Source organism: Trachemys scripta, chromosome 11 (genome assembly GCF_013100865.1).
Source record: "Trachemys scripta elegans isolate TJP31775 chromosome 11, CAS_Tse_1.0, whole genome shotgun sequence".
NCBI classification, from domain to species: domain Eukaryota; kingdom Metazoa; phylum Chordata; order Testudines; family Emydidae; genus Trachemys; species Trachemys scripta.
The window spans coordinates 29,635,842-29,654,946 of NC_048308.1; the positions used below are offsets into that span (position 1 = coordinate 29,635,842).

The 19,105-nt window shown below is 37.9% G+C and overlaps 1 protein-coding gene across 10 annotated transcripts in view; it reads left to right on the top strand.

Moving 5' to 3' along the window:
• PKP4 (plakophilin 4) overlaps positions 1-19,105 on the top strand; it is a 213,563-nt gene that overhangs the window by 124,079 nt on the left and 70,379 nt on the right. For 6 of the 10 annotated variants that reach the window (XM_034786181.1, XM_034786179.1, XM_034786184.1 and 3 more), the window contains 5 exons: positions 2,206-2,337; positions 2,438-2,628; positions 3,549-4,107; positions 11,709-11,900; positions 14,386-14,602. In XM_034786181.1, coding sequence (XP_034642072.1) covers positions 2,206-2,337; positions 2,438-2,628; positions 3,549-4,107; positions 11,709-11,900; positions 14,386-14,602 — 1,291 coding nt within the window. Of the gene's footprint in view, positions 1-2,205; positions 2,338-2,437; positions 2,629-3,546; positions 4,108-11,708; positions 11,901-14,385; positions 14,603-19,105 lie in introns of all 10 variants that reach the window. The other 4 variants (XM_034786187.1, XM_034786188.1, XM_034786180.1 and 1 more) reach the window with 3 other exon arrangements.

A 19,105-nucleotide genomic window follows, 5' to 3' on the forward strand; every position in this document is an offset into this window, starting at 1 on the left:
CTGGAATACATCATAATAACCTTGCCTTGTGCAAGGTTTAACATGGGTTTAGTACTACAACATGGAGATCACAATGGTTTGACCTATACATATCCCACTCTGTCACAGAAGGTGTCTGCATCTTAGTTGCCAGCCTCATGAATGTCTGGATGCCCAACATTTCAGAAACCATATCATAGGTTAAAAATGTCCCTCTTATTTGACACCCCATTACACATTTAAACTTCATCTACATTTGTCTCCGGTCTTGAAAAACTTTTAGATAATGAAAGCAAAGCACCGAATATTTTGGGAGAAATCATGTTTATTGAATGTAAAATACTCATTGACATCTTGAAGCCATTCAGCAACCATCTTAAATGAAATTTATCTAACGGGGTTGTTGGCATCTTGTAAAATCCATTTATTGGTAGCAAAATCACTTCTGAAGGAATGAAAACATACTACTTGAAACTTGTTATTGAAATATATCTGCAGAGATTATTTTCTCTTGAAAATACAAAACAGTAAAACTGATCCCAGAAGAGAAACTAGTGATTGTCTCAACATCTAATATCTGCTCTACAAAACAGAATAAATTTGGGTTTAGGTGTAACTATAGATGTTTATTTATGTCGGAATGGATACCCCCTTGTAGATGTGAGTACCCTTTCCACTTTGCCTATCATTTAATGGAGCCATGTACTTTTTTGGCAGGAGAGAATATTGTTATAATGATAACTGATCACATGAGTGAAAAATAGGGGCAAAAATGATAGATCTACAGAACAAAAGGTCTTATGCTGCTCAAAACTGGAAGTATAAGCTTGTCATGCAAATAGAATTAAAAGAAACAAATTGATTTAATGAAGGAATTATTTGAAGGAATAGTGTAAGGCTGAAATTACACACACCTTTTCTTTATGTATTAAAGTCAATGTAATTCTTACATCAGATAGATTTCCCAAACTAAAAGTTTTAATGCTCTATTTTCTTGTTAAAATACTATAATCAACACTAGTAACACATCTTTTGTAAAGCACCATTCAATGACAAAACTGCTTGTGTGCTCAGAAGAAAATAGACATAATAAGGAAAGTTGTTCAAGGATTGTTTCAGATTTTTCACTGATTTGTGGTAGACAGTATGGTTCTGATCTGAAATGTAATTAAAATATAGTCATAGGTAGTCCTATTTGCTGTGTCTCAATGATTCTTATCAAATGTGAAAGTTTACATGTAAACATAGTTTTTTGAACTCTGTTCTGCAATCTCAAATTGGGATCTGAAAGTAAAGCTGGATTCTTTCCTTTAGACATTATCATTCATAATAATAAAGGTTATTCAAGCCAAATTAGGTTCTTAGAGGCACTTGTGTGTAGGCTCATTTTACTCAACTGATTTTTATGTGCATAAATGACTTTGTAAACATTTATGTTGGTGATGCAAAAGTAGGAATATAATTCAGACAGCCTTTTAATTATGTTGGTCCTGTAGTAATAAAGGAGTTAACAAATAAAAACTTATTGGCACTACAATCTGCAGATTGACACACACAGAGAATAAGGCTGTCTACACCAGAGACCTTACAGCTGTACCACTGCAGCTGCTCTGCTGTAAGGTGTCCCATGTAGCTGCTCTTTGCCAACAGGAGAGAGCTCTCCTGTCAACATGATTAAATCACCCTCAACGTACAGCAGTAGCTATGTCACCAGTAGAACATCTCCCAGCAATGTAGCGCTGTCCACGCCAGAGCTTCTGTCGATGAAACTTATGCTGGTAGGGGGGAGAGGGTATTTTTTTCACACCCCGATGTAACAAAAGTTTGACCAACAAAAGTGCTAGTGTAGATATCCATTCAGTTAGAAGGTGCCATTTTTGCAGTCACTTCATAGTAGAATCACATCTTAAATAATACGCTGCATAGTTGTGAGATATGAATCTGCATTTTGCATCAAAATAGGCAGGGGAAGTATAACAAAACTCAAAATTTTATACCACCTTCAGAAATGTAAGAAACTAGCTTGAAGAGCTTCTCATGTGTAAGGTTCAGATAAATTGCATATGATTAGTTGGTACTGACATACCAATGGAACTGTGCCTCTCCTATTATATAGCATCTAAGTTCTTTGTAACAGGTGGTTTATAAGACAATAACAAAGTACTAGAAAAGTACTGTCAGTTATATAAGCAACGTTAGCTTTAACTAATTGAACTCTGCTTTCAGATGTGCCAACTACAGATGTAAGCAAACCCAGAGTGTCTGACAGTGTCCATATCAATACTTATCAGGTTAGAACAGAGCCAGAACAAGGGAACCTCTGCTCACCAGAACAGACATCTCTCCATGAAAGTGAGGGTCTGTTGTACTCATTTTAAATACTGAAAGTTTATTTCTTTATTGATTGTGTCAGAATTGTGTAATAGCTTTTTTTCTCATACTGGTTTTATATCTGCAGGGTCAGTAGGTAACTCAAGAAGTTCAACACAAATGAATTCTTATTCTGACAGTGGTTATCAGGAAGTAAGCAGTTTCCATAACAGCCAGAACTTGGGCAAGTCAGAAAATAGACAGCAGCATTCACTTACTGGAACCACTAGTAATCATTTGGTGAGAAACTCACGGGCTGAAGGACAAACTTTAGTTCAGGTACGCAACATAGCAAATGCTTTTTTCAGCTTAGTTGTTGCTCTGAAATACATTTTGAACACAAATATATGGCTAGTTCTAGATTTTTTATTATAGGCAAGAATTAATAAAGTTCCTTTGAAACATTTCAAATTAATTAAATAGTAACATTTTTCTGGGTAAATAGTAATCTAAGTAGTAGACAGCCAGAAGAGTATTTATTTACTAAAATTATTATGCATCCAGTGTTGGTATTGTAACTGAAACCCAATAAACTCTTCTAAGTACAGCAGGCAAAAGAGTACATTATTTGTATCCTAACTCGATAAAACCGCAATTGAAGCAATTTAACTTTAGGGAAGACAAAAATCTTAATAATAGATTTATGCCTCTGTTTAAGTCTTATGTTAAAGACAGGCAATGTTTGTTTTATCTCCTTCTGCTACCCTTTGTTTTTTCAGCTCTTTCTTGAATCACAGACTGGTACCAGTCCTACTTTCTTTCAGTTTTATCTCCTTTATAATAGAACTATATATATAACTACAGATAGGATTCAACACTAATTAGTTATTAGAACTGGGGGTGAAAAAATGTTAGTATGTTAACAAAAAAAGAAGCAGAGACGCACTCAGAAGTACAAAATGGAGTGATATCAGTCTTAATATTTTGATTTGATATTATGGAATATTCTAGATGGAGAAGAGGTGGAGAATAAGTGAAGAATTCAACTAATGTGTTTTCCCAGGGAGAAAGACATAATATAAAGGAAATGTAAGAAGTAGAGAGACTGTAAATTTAATCCTTACTTGTGTGGTCAGTTTTATACTGTATTGAATGATATGCTTTTTCCGATGGCTTTTCTGTTTCAATAAAAAATGAAAATAATCACAGCCAAAATATTTGAAATTAATAAAACTCATTTTGTTTTTCTTCTTAAATAGCCCTCCATAAATATTGCTGCCAACCGAGCGATGAGACGTGTTAGTTCTGTTCCATCCAGAGCACAGTCTCCTTCTTATGTTATCAGCACAGGTGTTTCTCCTTCAAGGGGGTCACTGAGAACTTCTGTAGGAAGTGGTTATGGTTCTCCATCAGTTACTGAATCACGACCCCTTACTTCTAGTGCATATTCATCCACTACATTACCTGTACAGCGAGCAACATCTCCCTATACAACACAGAGACCTGCTTCACCAGCAGCTGTACGGCGGATCGGTTCAGTCACATCTAGGCAGGCAGCTAACCCCAGTGGAGGAACTTCTCAATACCAAACATCTGTCAGAGTGGGCTCACCTCTTGCCCTAACTGATGCACAGACAAGAGTAGCTTCTCCATCTCAAGCCCAGATGGGATCTTCTTCCCCAAAACGCGCTGGCATGACTGCAGTTCCACAGCATTTGGGAACAACATTACAAAGAACAATTCATGACATTGACCACTATGGACAGCAATATGATATCTATGAGAGAATGGTACCACCACGTCCAGATAGCCTTACAGGTTAGTAAAAAGGTAAAGACGCTGCTTAAAACTTCGTGCACACTTTCATGTGTAGAAAATCAGTAATGCAGTCATAAATATACAAAGTAAACACTGTGGTGTAAAAAAAAAACAATTATTCTAGGTTCTTCAGACAAGTTATAATTGCTGATGTATCAAATGGTGTATTGCATTCATATTTGTGACCGTGGAAGTTTGTAGCAAATGCCATATTTTCTCTCAATTCAACAAATTATGATAGTGATGTACAACATAGCATGTTTTCTGAACTTTTATTTTATTATGAAGTTGCAAGATTGTTCCAAAAAATATGGACTGTATTAGAAGTCAAGTTGTATCTAAATACATATAGAGCTTATAAACAAAGTTACAAGTGGTGCAGGTAATCGTACATTAAACCTAACTTTGTTTTAGTCATTTAAATTAGCTCATGAATCTCAAAGCACTTCACAACAAATTAAGTATTAGCATTACGGTGATAGTCTAGGCAAATGGAGCAACTATTATATGTATAGACATAGTTCATATACAGCCTTGAAAAGTAGAACCTGTTTATTTGAGAAGGTTATTCCTGAGGGGATTCTGCACCAAAAAATTAAAAATTCTGTGCCAAAAAATTAAAATTCTGCACACAATATTTTAAAATTTATGCAAAATTCTGCAAGTTTTATTTGTCAATAAATAAATGCAGAGGCTCCAGCATGGCAATGGGGAACACAGGGCACTGGCTATACGAAGATGAGAGTTCACCCTCCAGCCTCCCCACCCCAGGACATGGACTCAGTAGTGAGGCTGCAACCAACCCTGACACAGCACAAGGCCTGGGCCTGCCCCAGAAACACCCTGGGGTCCTGCCCCAGATGTGGGGCAGGCAGGCTCAACCGGGCAGGATCCAAGTGTGGAGGGACTCTGTGTGTGGGGGATCCAGGTGTGAGTTGAGAGGATTCTGTGTGGGACAGTCCTGATGCAGATAGTTCAGTGTGGAGTCTAGGTGTGGGAGGACCTGGATGCACAGAGGCTCGTTGGAGGGGTTCCATGTGCAGGGGAAATGGGACTCTGCAGGGACTTCCAAGTGAAAGTGGTTGGGGCTCAGTGGAGGAGTCTGGGTGTGGGGGACTCAGCAGGGGGGCTGGGAGCTGGGGGAGTGGGGCTTGGTGGGGTGGGGGTCTGATGCAGCTAGTTGAGGGTCTGGATATGGGGGCTCAGGCTTGTCAGGGTGGGGGTTTGAGTGCAGGGAGTTCAATGGGGGGTGGTCTGGATGCAGGAGTGGGGGTCCAGAGGCAGGGGTCTGGGTGCAGGGAGACTGCAGATGCAGGGGTTGAGGTTCAATGGGATGGGGTTGGGGCATGGCAGACTAGGGGGGTTCTGGGTGAGGGTCAGGCTTGGTAGGGGGTCTGGGTATGAGAGATCCAGATGCATGGAGGTTGGGCAGATGGGGGAGCAGCTCCCCGTTCAGTGACCTCTCCCTTGCAGCTGAGGAGCGATGCAGGCAGGAAACAGGGGAGGATGCTGAGCTTCCTGCAGCTGGGGGAGATTTCTGGGGGTGGGTCTGACATGGCCCCAGCCACTCCTTTCAGGGGAAGAGGAAGTCCCGTCCTCTCCTGCCTCCAGCCCAGCTGGGACTAGCAGCTGATCCCATCTCAAGGTAGGAGCCGCTGGTTGGGGTGTCCTCAGCCCTGGGGTGATTTAGCTCTCTGCTGGCTCCTCCTGGTGCCTGAAATGATGTACCTGCGCAGCAAGGGAGTGGTGTGTGACTGCTCTTGCAGTTTCCCTTTTCTTCCCTGTCAGAAAGTCATTTTTCTGCAGGGAAGCAAAGAAATCTTCAGGGGACATGAATTCTGGGCATGCACAATGGTGCAGAATTCCCGCTTGTTAGGTTAGTTACTTTAGACCTTGAAGTTGTACTTGTGTATTACCCTTTCTTGTCTCTTAATTTTCATCTAAAAGAGCCACATGTGTGATCATGCAGTGAAAATCATGTTATTTCACTGTGAATGCACATTAAAGTGCTTGTTTAATTTTTCTTTATCACTAATAGTCCAGGCACTCCCCAATCTATTCCCCCTGCCACTGCAGTAATTGGCTACCTGCTTCCCCTTTCAATCCCCTTCCTTTTCAGAGGATTAATAATAACCTGCCAACTGATAAGGCAAAAATCAGTATTTAGCATGTAGACCTGGAAAATTTTGCAGTCAAAATTAATACAGTTTAGTGGATTTGGATAACCTATAGTGTGATAGTAATCCTTTATAGTAATAATACTTAGCATTTATCTTGTACTTTACATTTTTCAAAGTACTGTACAAATATTAATGTTTTAGTTTTGTACTGTGAGCAGTTTTACCACCTTAAACACATTGATCCATGGTCATGCACAGCCCTTAGGAAAAAGGACTCATTTGAGTAATTGTCAAATCAAAACATTAGAAACAGATTTGTTAATGTTTTAATTTTTTTTTTCCGTTTGAGAGCAGCAAGTAGCAACAGCTATAGTCTAGGATGCAGAACAGTTTCTCTTATAACCTCCACTAAAAGCTTTCCAAAGCATTTGTATTTGAAACTGAAATATTCTATGCTTTGTCTCTGTCCAAAGTTAAATTATTTTTAAAAGTTTGAATAAACTCCCTTCAGCAGTAATAAAAAGATGAGGAAATATACTTTTCCCAATATAAATTAGTTCTCATGTTTTTTCAGGGGGAATAAAGCAAAAACGCCTGAAACTTTAGACTCAAATTTATATGTGATCAGTTTTCTGACCACTGACACTATATCCACCTACTGGACCCACTCTAGGGGAGGAAATTTGGACAGGGGAGAAAAAGGTTAGTACTGCAGCAGCCTCTAGCACAATTCCAAAAAATGCACACTGCTGTAAAAGCTGAGAGAGGACATAGTAGAATGGCTGATCAGCTCCTCTCTTCCCTCTGGGTTTGTGGTCTCAGAAAAAGGTCAGTGTGTCCTGAGGAAACTGAATGCAGAATGGTTAAATGACTTGCCTGGGAGGTGACATAGTGATCTAGTGGACCTAACTGTAGGTTTAGAAGTTGGGAGACCTGAATTTTAATCCTAGTTCTGAGACTAGCTTCCTGATTTACTTTGGATGAGTCACTTAAGCTTTCTGTCCCCACCATCTAGATAATTTTTTCTGCCCAAGTTTTAATGTCCCTAGAAGCCCTGATGCCAACCAGAGAGTTTCCTCTCAGACATCATAGTAGGGCAGGTTTGAGATTTCTTTGAAAAAGGTATTAAAATACAAGTTAAGGTATAATATCACTTCTTTCTCCAAGAATCATAATTTGGAGTTGTGTAATAATGTCCCTCATTTTATCTACTCATCTGAGTCCAAATATTAACTTTTTGTGTAACTATAATTAATAGTTATTAAAACACAGTGCCTAGAATTATGACCTATGTACAGGAGGCATGATTGCAATTCCATCTGAATTTTATAAAATGGATTGGAAAAAAGCTGTTTGAAGTGTGACTAAAACACTACTTTCTCTGGACTATGAAATTTCTGTGGACTGGCACCTTTCACTGTTTCTCCTGAACCCCACCTGATTTTGTCAACAAAGCTGATCATATTTCTGTATGACTAGTTGCAGAACCTATATTTTCACTTTCTTATTTACTAACTATTATTGTATGACTGATTAATTCTGTAGTTTGTGTTTGTGTAATTATTTGTATTTAGGGAGGGATTTTGGATCAATTGTGTTTATAGTCCTGTGGGAGTGAAATCTAGCATTAGTGCAACTCTGAGGTTGCGGGGGTGGGAATCAAAATTAACAAATCAGGGAAAGAAGAGTAAAGGGTGCAAAGTTAGTCTGAGAAACTGATGCATATTGAACCACGGGAGATAGGTATTCAAAGAAAAAGTATATTTGAGGGTAATCCTTTTAAAGAATATAGTTAAGTCCATGGAACTAATGAAGTCACCCAAAGACTAGGGATGAAAAGAGAAGAGGAGAGAGCCAAGAATGGAAGGAAACTTGAGAGAGCTCCAACAGAGAGAGAGAGAATGGAAACAAGATAATGTCATTGAAAGATGCTGAAAGAGTGGCCAGAATGAGAGGAAGAGAACCAAGGGAGGGAGGACAAGTCACAGAAGCTAACGGAGGAGTGTGTGTCTGGTATCAATGGCAGCAGAAAGTTTGAGCATGGAATATAAGCCTCAAAAATTAGCCATAAAGAGGTCATTTCAAATTTTGAGAGCGCTTTCAAGAGATTGGAATGGGCTGAAGCCAAATTGGAATGGGTAAAATACAGAGTCTGAGGTGAGAGAGGTAATACATATCTTGTAAACACAGTCTACTCAATGAGTTTGAAGCTAAAGGAGAATAAGTGAAGACAGGATAGTTGTTGGAAGAACAGGCAGAGTCAAGGTTAGGATTTTTATATTTAAAAGATGGAGATACCAGGGTATATTTGAATACACTTTTATCAGAGGAAAAGGAAGGAAGGTTAGCAGTCCAGAAAGAAAATAGGGCCTAAGAGACAGAGGGCTGGTCTACACTGGCGGGGAGGGGGAGAAAATCAATCCAAGATACGCAACTTCAGCTACGCGAATAGCGTAGCTGAAGTCGAAGTATCTTGGATCGAATTACCTGGGGTCCAGACGGCGCGGGATCGATGGCTGCAGCTCCCCCGTCGACTGCGCTACCGCCGCTCGCTCTGGTGGAGTTCCAGAGTCAACAGTGAGTGCATTCGGGGATTGATATATCGCGTCTTAATGAGACGCGATATATTGATCCTGGATAAATCGATTACTAACCGCCGATACGGCAGGTAGTGAAGACGTACCCAGAGAGAGGGGTTGGGTATTAGGTTAGGTAGAATTATAGATACAGCATTGCTGATCTTTAACAGAATCTCTGGTGTGGAGGACAGTAAACTGCCACACAGGATTTACAGGAGATAAGGGGGAAGCTTGCATAGTGGTACCAGGGCAAAATCTTGTTCTTAGAAAATGTGCAGATCTGGCTATATATATCTTATCAGCTAGTCAAACTACCAAATGACTGAATGTATTGTTAAAAATAAAGTAAATAAATTATCTTCCCAATAAAGTTACAGTAGACTTTTCAACATACCCTTATTAACTGGCTTTTTCTAGTTAGTTGAAGGATTGAACAAATCTGTCTGAATGCATGTTTACAATTATGGCAATATGAACTGCCATGGGATTAGTCATTTTCAAAACTAACATAATTAATTAGCTGGATGGATCTTCTATTTTATTTAATTCCATTTTATTTGTGGTGTAATCCTTTGATATATTATAGCTAAGGACATTAGAAGATGTTTATATTCTGAAAAAATACTTTCCTTTGAAATGCACTTGTCTTCTTTGCGTTAGTGATTAGCTTCTCTTTCTAAGTGTCTGCATTTATTGTAGCAGACTATTAATATATCACTACCATCTATTTTATTAACAGTAATTATTCCTTATAATACATATTTAAATATACTGAGATAGGCAAACAATATATATTTTTAATACAAATAAATGTGAACACGTACATCTAGAAACAAAGAACATAGGCCATACTTACTGCTTCCCGGGATAGAATCACCCATCATGTGACTTTGAGAAAGATTGGGTTCATGGTGGATAATAAGATGAATGAAAAGAGATAATGTTAAGGGAGGGTGACTTGATCAGTCTGTACCTACATGGGGAACAAGAATTCGACAATGGGCTCTTCAGTCTAGCAGAAAGAAAGTTATACCACAATCCAATGGCTGAAATTTGAAGAAAGATAAATTCATAGATTCATAGATTCATAGATTATAGGACTGGAAGGGACCTCGAGAGGTCATCGAGTCCAGTCCCCTGCCTGCATGGCAGGACCAAATACTGTCTAGACCATCCCTGATAGACATTTATCTAACCTACTCTTAAATATCTCCAGAGACGGAGATTCCACAACCTCCCTAGGCAATTTGTTCCAGTGTTTAACCACCCTGACAGTTAGGAACTTTTTCCTAATGTCCAACCTAGACCTCCCTTGCTGCAGTTTAAACCCATTGTTTCTGGTTCTATCCTTAGAGGCTAAGGTGAACAAGTTCTCTCCCTCCTCCTTATGACACCCTTTTAGATACCTGAAAAAAAATTCAGACTGGAAATGGGCATAAAATTTTAGCAGTGAGGATAGTTAACCATTGAAACAATTTACAAAGGGCCATGATGGATTTGCCCTCATTGACAATTTTTAAATCCAAGATTGGATGTTTTTCTAAGAGATATGCTCTTGGAATTATTTTGGGGAAGCTCGATGGTCTGTGTTATCTACGAGGTCAGACTAGGTGATCCTTGGTCCCTTCTGGCCTCGGAATCTGTGAATTAAGAGCACTTGGGAGGACCTCATTAACTGATTATTCTATGAATTCGTAATGATTTAAATAAATACCAAGAAAATACTTTCTTATAATTGGTTACTTTTACAGTTAGCCCTTCAAATATTGGAAGGAGAACACCAAATGAGGCTAGGACCTTTTAAATTTAGAAAATACAATGTTCCTATAAATGTTTCTCTTTTTTTGTAATGAAATTGCCATTAAACATTTGACTCAAACTACATTTGTTACTGCTTAGCAGTAAAGTGTAATATTTTGCAGGTGGCATGATCCTGCTCTCTCTGAAGCCAATGAGACTATTGCCATCCATTGACTTCAGCGGCAGCAGGAGGTGAAATTATTAGTTCATTTGTGAGTAGTTTTTGCAGAATCTTGTAATCAGCTTGGCAGCACAGTATAGATTGAGGGGATATCTTGGAATGGAACTGCTACATTTGTCATCAAAGAGAGAGAAACGTTAGATAATGGCGTTTAACAGTCTGTTGCTTTCTGCTGAGCAGTCATCAAATCCAGAAATAATGATCTTGAACTGTTTTGAAGTTTTTGATACAAAACATTTAAGAACCTTAGAATATTACAACTAAACCATTTGTTTAGCAACAAGTGAAAATCAAATAGGAATATGAAACAAATTTCTATTCTTTCTTGTTTTGAAATGTTTCCATGATCTGAATAGGCAAACTTACAAATAACATTTGAAACTTTCAGAATAAATGTTAAAGTTTCAGGAACAATTTGAATTATCTGCTTGTCTAAATTACATAAAAACCCACGTTAAAAAATGTTAAAAATAGAAGTTACGGTAAAGTGTCGTCATCATCATCATCTTCCTGAAAAGTACATGCAAAATCTGAACACTTCATATTTCCTTAGTTACTTTTTAAAAAATCTCACAATAGTTTCACAAAACTTAAAAGCAAGCAATAATTTTTACTGTGGAGCACATATAATCACTTTGGCTAATTAAAAGACGAACAGTAAAATTGCTAAGGGACCATCACAATTCACTTGCTTAATGGGGGTGATTTTCTGATGAAGGTGGAGCAGAAATATGACCATTATGTTTGGAGATACCCAGACTGCTGCTTATTAAAAGTAGTCCATACTGATTTCACTGCAGTGCTTTACTTCTAACAACTCTACAAAGTTTAGGCAGAACTCCTACAAAGCCTCTGAATTCCAGCTGACTTAAATTGCCACTAATTGCATACCATACATATTTACCTTTTTCTTGCTTCTAGGCTTGAGGAGTTCATATGCTAGTCAGAACAGTCAGCTTGGGCAAGAATTACGTTCAGCTGTATCTCCTGACCTACACATCACCCCCATATATGAAGGGAGAACCTATTACAGTCCTGTGTACCGCAGTCCAAATCATGGAGCAGTTGAGCTACACCAAGGGTCCCAGACAGCACTATATCGAACTGGGTCAGGTAGGTATAGAATTGAGGTTTTTCAGCATTCCCCAAATTTAGATGATTTGCCCCAAAAATCTTTCTTGATTTACATATTAGTTTTCTACTTGAGAGAATATAAATTGTTGCCACGCTGTCAATATGCATGATGATAGATATGTGTTGCTAATTTAAAATAATAGATTAGAAGCCATAAATCAGTGAAGAGGAAGAGACCTAAATCTGAAAGACTTGCACAATAATGGCAGATAGGAGTAAGAAACAGATTAGTTTAAAATGCTCTTTATTCTTTTGTGATGTCTATAGCAAGTACTCGAGATTATATGCTGATAAGTCCGTTTTGAGCTAAACCAAGGGTTCCCAAACTTGGTTCGCAGCTTGTTCACGGTAAGCCCCTGGTGGGCCACGAGACACTTTGTTTACCTGAGCGTCCGCAGGTACGGCCGCTCGCAGCTCCCAGTGGCCGCGGTTCGCCATTTCCAGCCAATGGGAGCTGCGGAAAGTGGCACGGGCTGGGTATAGCGTATTTCTTGGTTTAAACCCTCACTAGCCAATCATAGAAGTGTTGGAAGTGTAGGTCTGGAAGGGGCCTCAATAGATCATCTAGTCCTGTTCCTTGTACTCAAGGACTACTTAATAACTAGACCATTCCAGACAGGTGTTTGTCCAACCTGTTCTTTAAAACCTCCAGTGACAGAGATTCCACATCCTCCTTGAGCAATTTGTTCCAGTGCTTAACTATCCTGACAGTTAAGAAGTTTTTCCTAATGTCCATCCTAAACCTCCCTTGCTGCAGTTTTAAACCCATTGCTTCTTGTCCTATCCTCAGAGGTTAATTAAAACAATTTTTCACCCTCCTCTTTGTCACAATGTTTTATGTACTTCAAAACTGTTATTATATTCCCCACTCAGTCTTCTCTTCTCCAGACTAAACAAACCCAATTTTTTCCAATCTTTCCTCATAGGTCATGTTTTCTAGCCCTTAAATCATTTTTGTTGCTCTCCTCTGACTTTCTCCAGTTTGTCCACATCTCTCTTGAAATGTGGTGCCCAGAACTGGACACAATACTCTGGCTGAAGCCTTATCAACATGGAGTAGAGTGAAAGAATTACTTCTCGTGTCTTGCTTACAACACTCCTGCTACTACATCCCAGAATGATGGTTGCTTTTTTTGCAACAGTGTTACACTGTTGACCCATATTTATCATATCCTTCCTCTCACTTTTTACTGTTTTATCAATATAGTAGAACCCTGCTAAATTGCACTGCACTAATTCACATCTTGCGCCATAAAACACGTGGTCTCACCCAACTTCTCAAAGATTTAATACTGGAATGCTATATTGTAAGATCCAATATTAAAATCTAATTACTTTTATATGCTATATGACAGAATATAAAATGAGATACTATGAAGTACTGTCATAAATAATTGCAGCTAAACTGAAATTCTCAAATAAAAGGAAAAGACATGGTACGTTTGTGATGCATTATTCTGATTTTAGATCTTTGTTCACTTACTAATTTGCACAATTTAGTAGTTTGCAATAGGTCTCCCAATCATTAATCTGAATTAGGAAGGTTTTACTGTTAAGTCTCCAGAGTGATAGTTCACAATATCTATAATAATGTTTTTAAACCTTTTAAATTGCTTGTTAATAATTTTGCACCAGCTGAGGCATTCAGACTACTATGAATGAAGCACAAGTTTTGCAGTTTCCCTGCCCCACCTGCCACAACTAAACTCACATAAGCAAAACTGAACCAGGTAAAGTTTGTTAAAGTTTTAGCTCAATTGGGAAACTGAAAAATAAAGTTCTAGTTCAGTTAATATCCTTATGTTTTTTTAGAAGAGCAGAAAATACCATAAGATCACTGTAATCAAGAAGGTTCATATTCATACCTCATTTCACACACAAGTGGTGTTTTTCTGAACCATTTGAGATTAGTGCCTTGAAAGAATCTTTAAATACAATTCAATCCCCAATTAATATTTTTGCCCAAGCAAGCAGGACAAGCTTGCATTTAATTTATGAAAGGAGAGGCATTAACATCAGGAGAGCTTCTTGTTTTATTTCCCATTTTTCTTTCTTCAGTACTATAGATGCATACAATCGAATGTTATTAAACATCTCTGAAACTGTTCTATTTGTCATCAGGTTCCTCTTCAGTTCCTGGTTTACTGCTAATATATTTGACACATCTAGTACTTACTACATTAAATACTGAAACACTCAATCTTATTTAGAAATAACTTGGGCCTGATCCCACAATGACTTTACTTGTGTAATCAGCCCATTATCGTCCTTGGAACTTTTTTCTGTAAGGATTTATCATATGAGAGGTGCTGGAGTCCTATCCAATGATAGCTTTTTAGACCTCTGGGTATTTCAGTCTCACTTCAACTTTAATTTTGCTTGCTTTTTATTTAAACCAAGAATTGTCTCATAACAAATGTCTATAAAAGGTATCTAGCATATTTTATTATTGATTTTACACTAGGTGTTGGAAATCTGCAAAGGTCATCCAGTCAGCGTAGCACACTTGCATACCAAAGAAATAATTATCCCTTGAACACAACAGCTGCCTATGCGGAACCCTACAGGTCAATGCAGTATCGACTGTCAGAGTCCAGTTATAACAGGCTACAACATGCAACGCCAGCAGATGATGGTACAACAAGATCTCCATCCATAGACAGCATACAGAAAGATCCTAGGCAAGTCCAACTGAGCTTTCAGGAATCATGTACCATTGCAAGAATTATCTGATTCTAAAATAGTTCTTTGATTAAATAGAAAATCTTAGTAGTGCATTTTTTAGTTCTGTATTATACAGATCATTGTGATTAATTTAGGTTTAATAAGTAACAATTTATAAAATTATCCAGAAGTTTAACCAGTAAGTGCATTGCTTTTACTTTGCTACAGTAGTTGACTCTTACTTACATTTGTGTTAACAATTATTGTAATTCTCTTCCAAGTTTATTTTAGGATATTGAAAGGAAATTTCATATACTCTGAGGAACATTTGTGAACTTGAAAGGTTTCATTTGGTTTTATTGAGTATTTTTTATTAAATTGTCACACGTGTTTGCCAGGTTTTGAAAATGAGTAAGTAAATATCTAAATATACTAGATCATTCTATTTATGAACAGCTTTGGTTATAAGGAAAGTTGCTTGGAAATCTTCGGAATAAGTATACCATTTTGCAAAGGTAGAAAACAGTTGCTTCATATTAACATAGAATAAATGCATTTAAAATGGAAATGGAGACCGTTTTTCCGGTATTACTTATTCAAATAGTCCTGTAGACAGTAATGGGCCTACTTGCATGATGGGACAAACAGGATTTGGCCCCTATTAGTGAACTTTCAAACCACTTCTTTGGGTCAACTTAATAGTGCTACACAGGGCCGGCTCTAACTTTTTTGCTGCCCCAAGCAGCAAAAAAAAGTGCCGCCCCGCCGAGTCCCCCTCCTCCCCCCACCGAGCGCCGCGCCACCGGAACCCCCCCCGCCAAGCGCCGCGCCGCTGGAGCCCGCCCCCCCTCCGCCGAGCGCCACGCTGCCCCCCACCACCCCAAGATTGGCCGCTCCTTACCGGCTGCCACCCCAAGCATGTGCTTGGTTACCTGGTGCCTGGAGCCGGCCCTGGTGCTGCAAACTTTAACAAGTCATGTTTGTGGTATTTGGCCATTGGTGCATTTTTAACATGTAGCGCATTAGCTTGCTCCACATACTAAATATTGATTTAGAACAGTTGTACTCAGACTGCCACTTGTGAGTGCAAGTGGCTCTTTGACGTGTCTCCTGCAGCTCTTTGCAGCACATGATATTAAAACACTGTGTGATTTTAATTATTAATCCATCGGAATGCTTTTACGATGTTATTAATCAATTGTAGAATACTTGGTCAGTCATTTTGCTGTGAGAATAATATATAGATATAGATAGAGGTATAGCTATGAAATAGTAAATGAAACAATGAATTCACACTACTGTGGCTCTTTTGGGTAATGGTGATTGCTAATTTGGCTCCTGAACCACTGAGGTCTGAGTATCACTGATATAAAAGATCTATTTGAGGAGTAAGGTACTGTTTCATCAGAGTAAAGATGACTGAACCAGGTCTTTAAAAGTATCAGAAAGACAAAGGGCTTGTCTACACTTGGAAGTTTACTGAAATAGCTATTCCAGAATAATTATACTGGTAAATTTCAAAGAGTAAACAAGCCCATAGACTCATTTTGGTGAAAATAAAGAAGAGGTATGCATTATTCTCTAATCTGTATATTAGAACAAAAGAGGGAAACGGTGAGAAATCTTTTTCTTTGCCTCATTAGTATATTTGTTGTACAAGTTGCAGACACAGTATTCATAGGAAGCTAATTACCATCTTTCTCCATGGCCTTGTAATACTGTAATAGTCAAAATATAAAATGGAGTCTGAGCTACAGTACATTGAGCAATAAATGCTTTGGGAAATATAAGAAGAATTCTTATGCTGTATAAAATTCCCATCTCTTATCATATCCAGATTTTGTCTTTCCCTATTATAGCCAGACCCCTCTTAAGGTAAAAAGTATTGCACAAGTTAGGTTTTATGTCTTGAAATTTGCTATGCTATAGTATCTTGACTGTTAGCAATTTAACAGCATTATAAATATTCCGTAAAATATAAAGTAATAAGAGCATTCAATTGAAGAACTAGTTAAAAAGAACTAATGTGTTGGAAAGAACTAATATTAACCTCGGGATTCTCTAAGTCAGGAATTTCATGTTTTTGTAATATGTTATTTATAGTATGATAATTTCATAGTCTGATGGTTTTTAAACTATTATGACTAGTTTGATTATCTGAAATGTTCCCTTTAAAACATTTTATAAGAATATATATATAAATTGTAGAAGCAACCACACTTATTGAAAGTGCAGCCCACAGACTGAGTTTCAAAACCATATTAAAGAAAATCTTTAAAAATTATGCTAAATTCTTTATTTTTAACAAATATACTTTTTTCAGAATTACTCCTCTGGTTCTTCCTGACTCTATTCTTGCAGTTTAGTCAACAATAGTTGCTTACTATGACTCTGGACTGAAGGAAATTTATTCTGATATGTCCAATAGCTGACATTATTCACAGACTATCACCCACTGTTAACGATGCTTTTGAAAAAATTGCAGCTTACCCAATAAGGTGTGTAGGTACAAATAAAGCTGTCTTGAGTGTAGTCAGTCCCATCTTCCTTGTTTCCTCATTAAAACAAGAAATGTACCTGATTTGTCTGTTATCTCCAATGCCTGATCTTAATTTTTTTTTTGTAATATTCACTAACTGACTTTAAGATATTTTAAAGAGACATTAACAGCACAGACATGTTACTCCAGTAGCCAGGGATGACATCTGTATCAACATATATCCACTTGTTTCATTTTAAAGGTTATCAGACATGTGGCTTTACAGTACGGTTTGTTTCTATTTTATCTTTAATCTGGTGGAGTGACCTCTGGAAATTTATAATCTGGCCCTTGGATTGTGAGATAATTGAGGCAGCTACCAGATTCCCTCTCTGTCTTTAAAACACCTTTCACACTTTTGGTTCTTCTATAAAATGCATTTAAAATGGAGCATCTTAAATTGGAACCTGTAGAATCCGTGGGCCTGTATCTCCATTTCAAAAATGAGGACAACCAAAAATCTGCTCTGTTATAGTCAGACTACAATGGCGAGGTTGACAAGTTTTAGACACCCCTGTTTTAAAAAGAGACTGACAAACATGGTTTATTTTACACTCCATTGTTTGGAATGCTCCTGTGTGACCGCTGGTTCTTCAGGGACAAACTACAGGGCAGACTCAAGGATGGTGCAAAAGTCCACAGAGTTGATTGAGGCAGTTCCCAACACCCCAACTGGACAGGATTTCCCTGCAACAGTCTCATTAGGCCCCTCAGGGCTATCCGAGGCAGCACAGACAGCCCAATAGTCTTTTTGTAGTAAAGCAAACAAATAGTGCCAAAACCAATAGTCCTGTGCCAGGCCTATCTTCTTCCAGAGGGCTCTGGCAGTCAGGAGTCTCTGTGGAAGTTCTGGGCTGGTCCTTTTCTCTGGGAGCACAAGATAGATCTATTCTCCCTGGTCAGTGCACCTACTGGGCTGTCCTCTTCCCTTTTTAACTGGCCCGTCATTATCTGACAGTAAGTGCAGGTATAGCAGGGCAAGGCTGAGTGGGCCCACTCTAGCTCATTAACCCTTGTTGACTCAGTGTGGGGCTGGTGTATACCCAATCACATCCCTAAATCTTGAAAATGAAATTTTCCATCAATTTTGTCATTTTTTCCATTTGGGGAATCTTGATATAGTTCTTGTGTTTCTAATGGAGACAGTTCATTCCATTTAACTGGCTCACTTGTACTCTTGTCTTGATGATGTCAGCAAGAATAAGTGTAGCTCTAGGAATAGTGTTTGTTTGCTAAGTATTGCTGCTGAGCCAACAGGAGAAGTGCAGTCCTTTTTTTGTGTAGAACCTACAAAAAAAAAAAAAAGCACTCCTAAAATTCCATACCATTGTTAATAATAAATCCTTTTATTATTAAAACAGACCTTTAAAAAATCTAATTTACTTTTCACCACTAGAACTATTTCTTTGCTTTCTGCATTATAATTTGCTTTCACAATTAAACAGTTTTACCTTGTGGTTAGTGAGTTTTAACTGCTGGTTCATATGTACTATCATACTGCTGCAACCTTTACTGCCAGAAAATGTTTTAATCCAAACAACTGTTTCCATTGAAATTTGAAATATAAAATAACAATTAAAAATATATGTATTATTATTAGATTTTGTTCACATCTTTCTTAATATAGGCAATATTTAAAATGTGAACCCAAACTTACGTAATTTGTGTCTTTTAAAAGAGGATATTTAGAAGGTCAACCAACTGGATAGAATTATATGTCACATTCTGAGTCTTAACTGCTTGAAAGGATTACTTTGGAACAACATTATCATTCTGTTCTTGGAACTTTAGTTGTTTCACATGTTTGGATTTTCAGGAAGAGTAAGATCTCTGTACTGTTTTGTTTAAAATTCTTTAGAAAGAGAAAATAGCCCAACAAATGTCACTGGATCAGTTCCTAAAGCTATAAATTTCATGGTCATGTCTAATGACTTGCCAGGTTTTTGGCTATGTAAAATAGCTGTGTACTTGGTGAAACAGT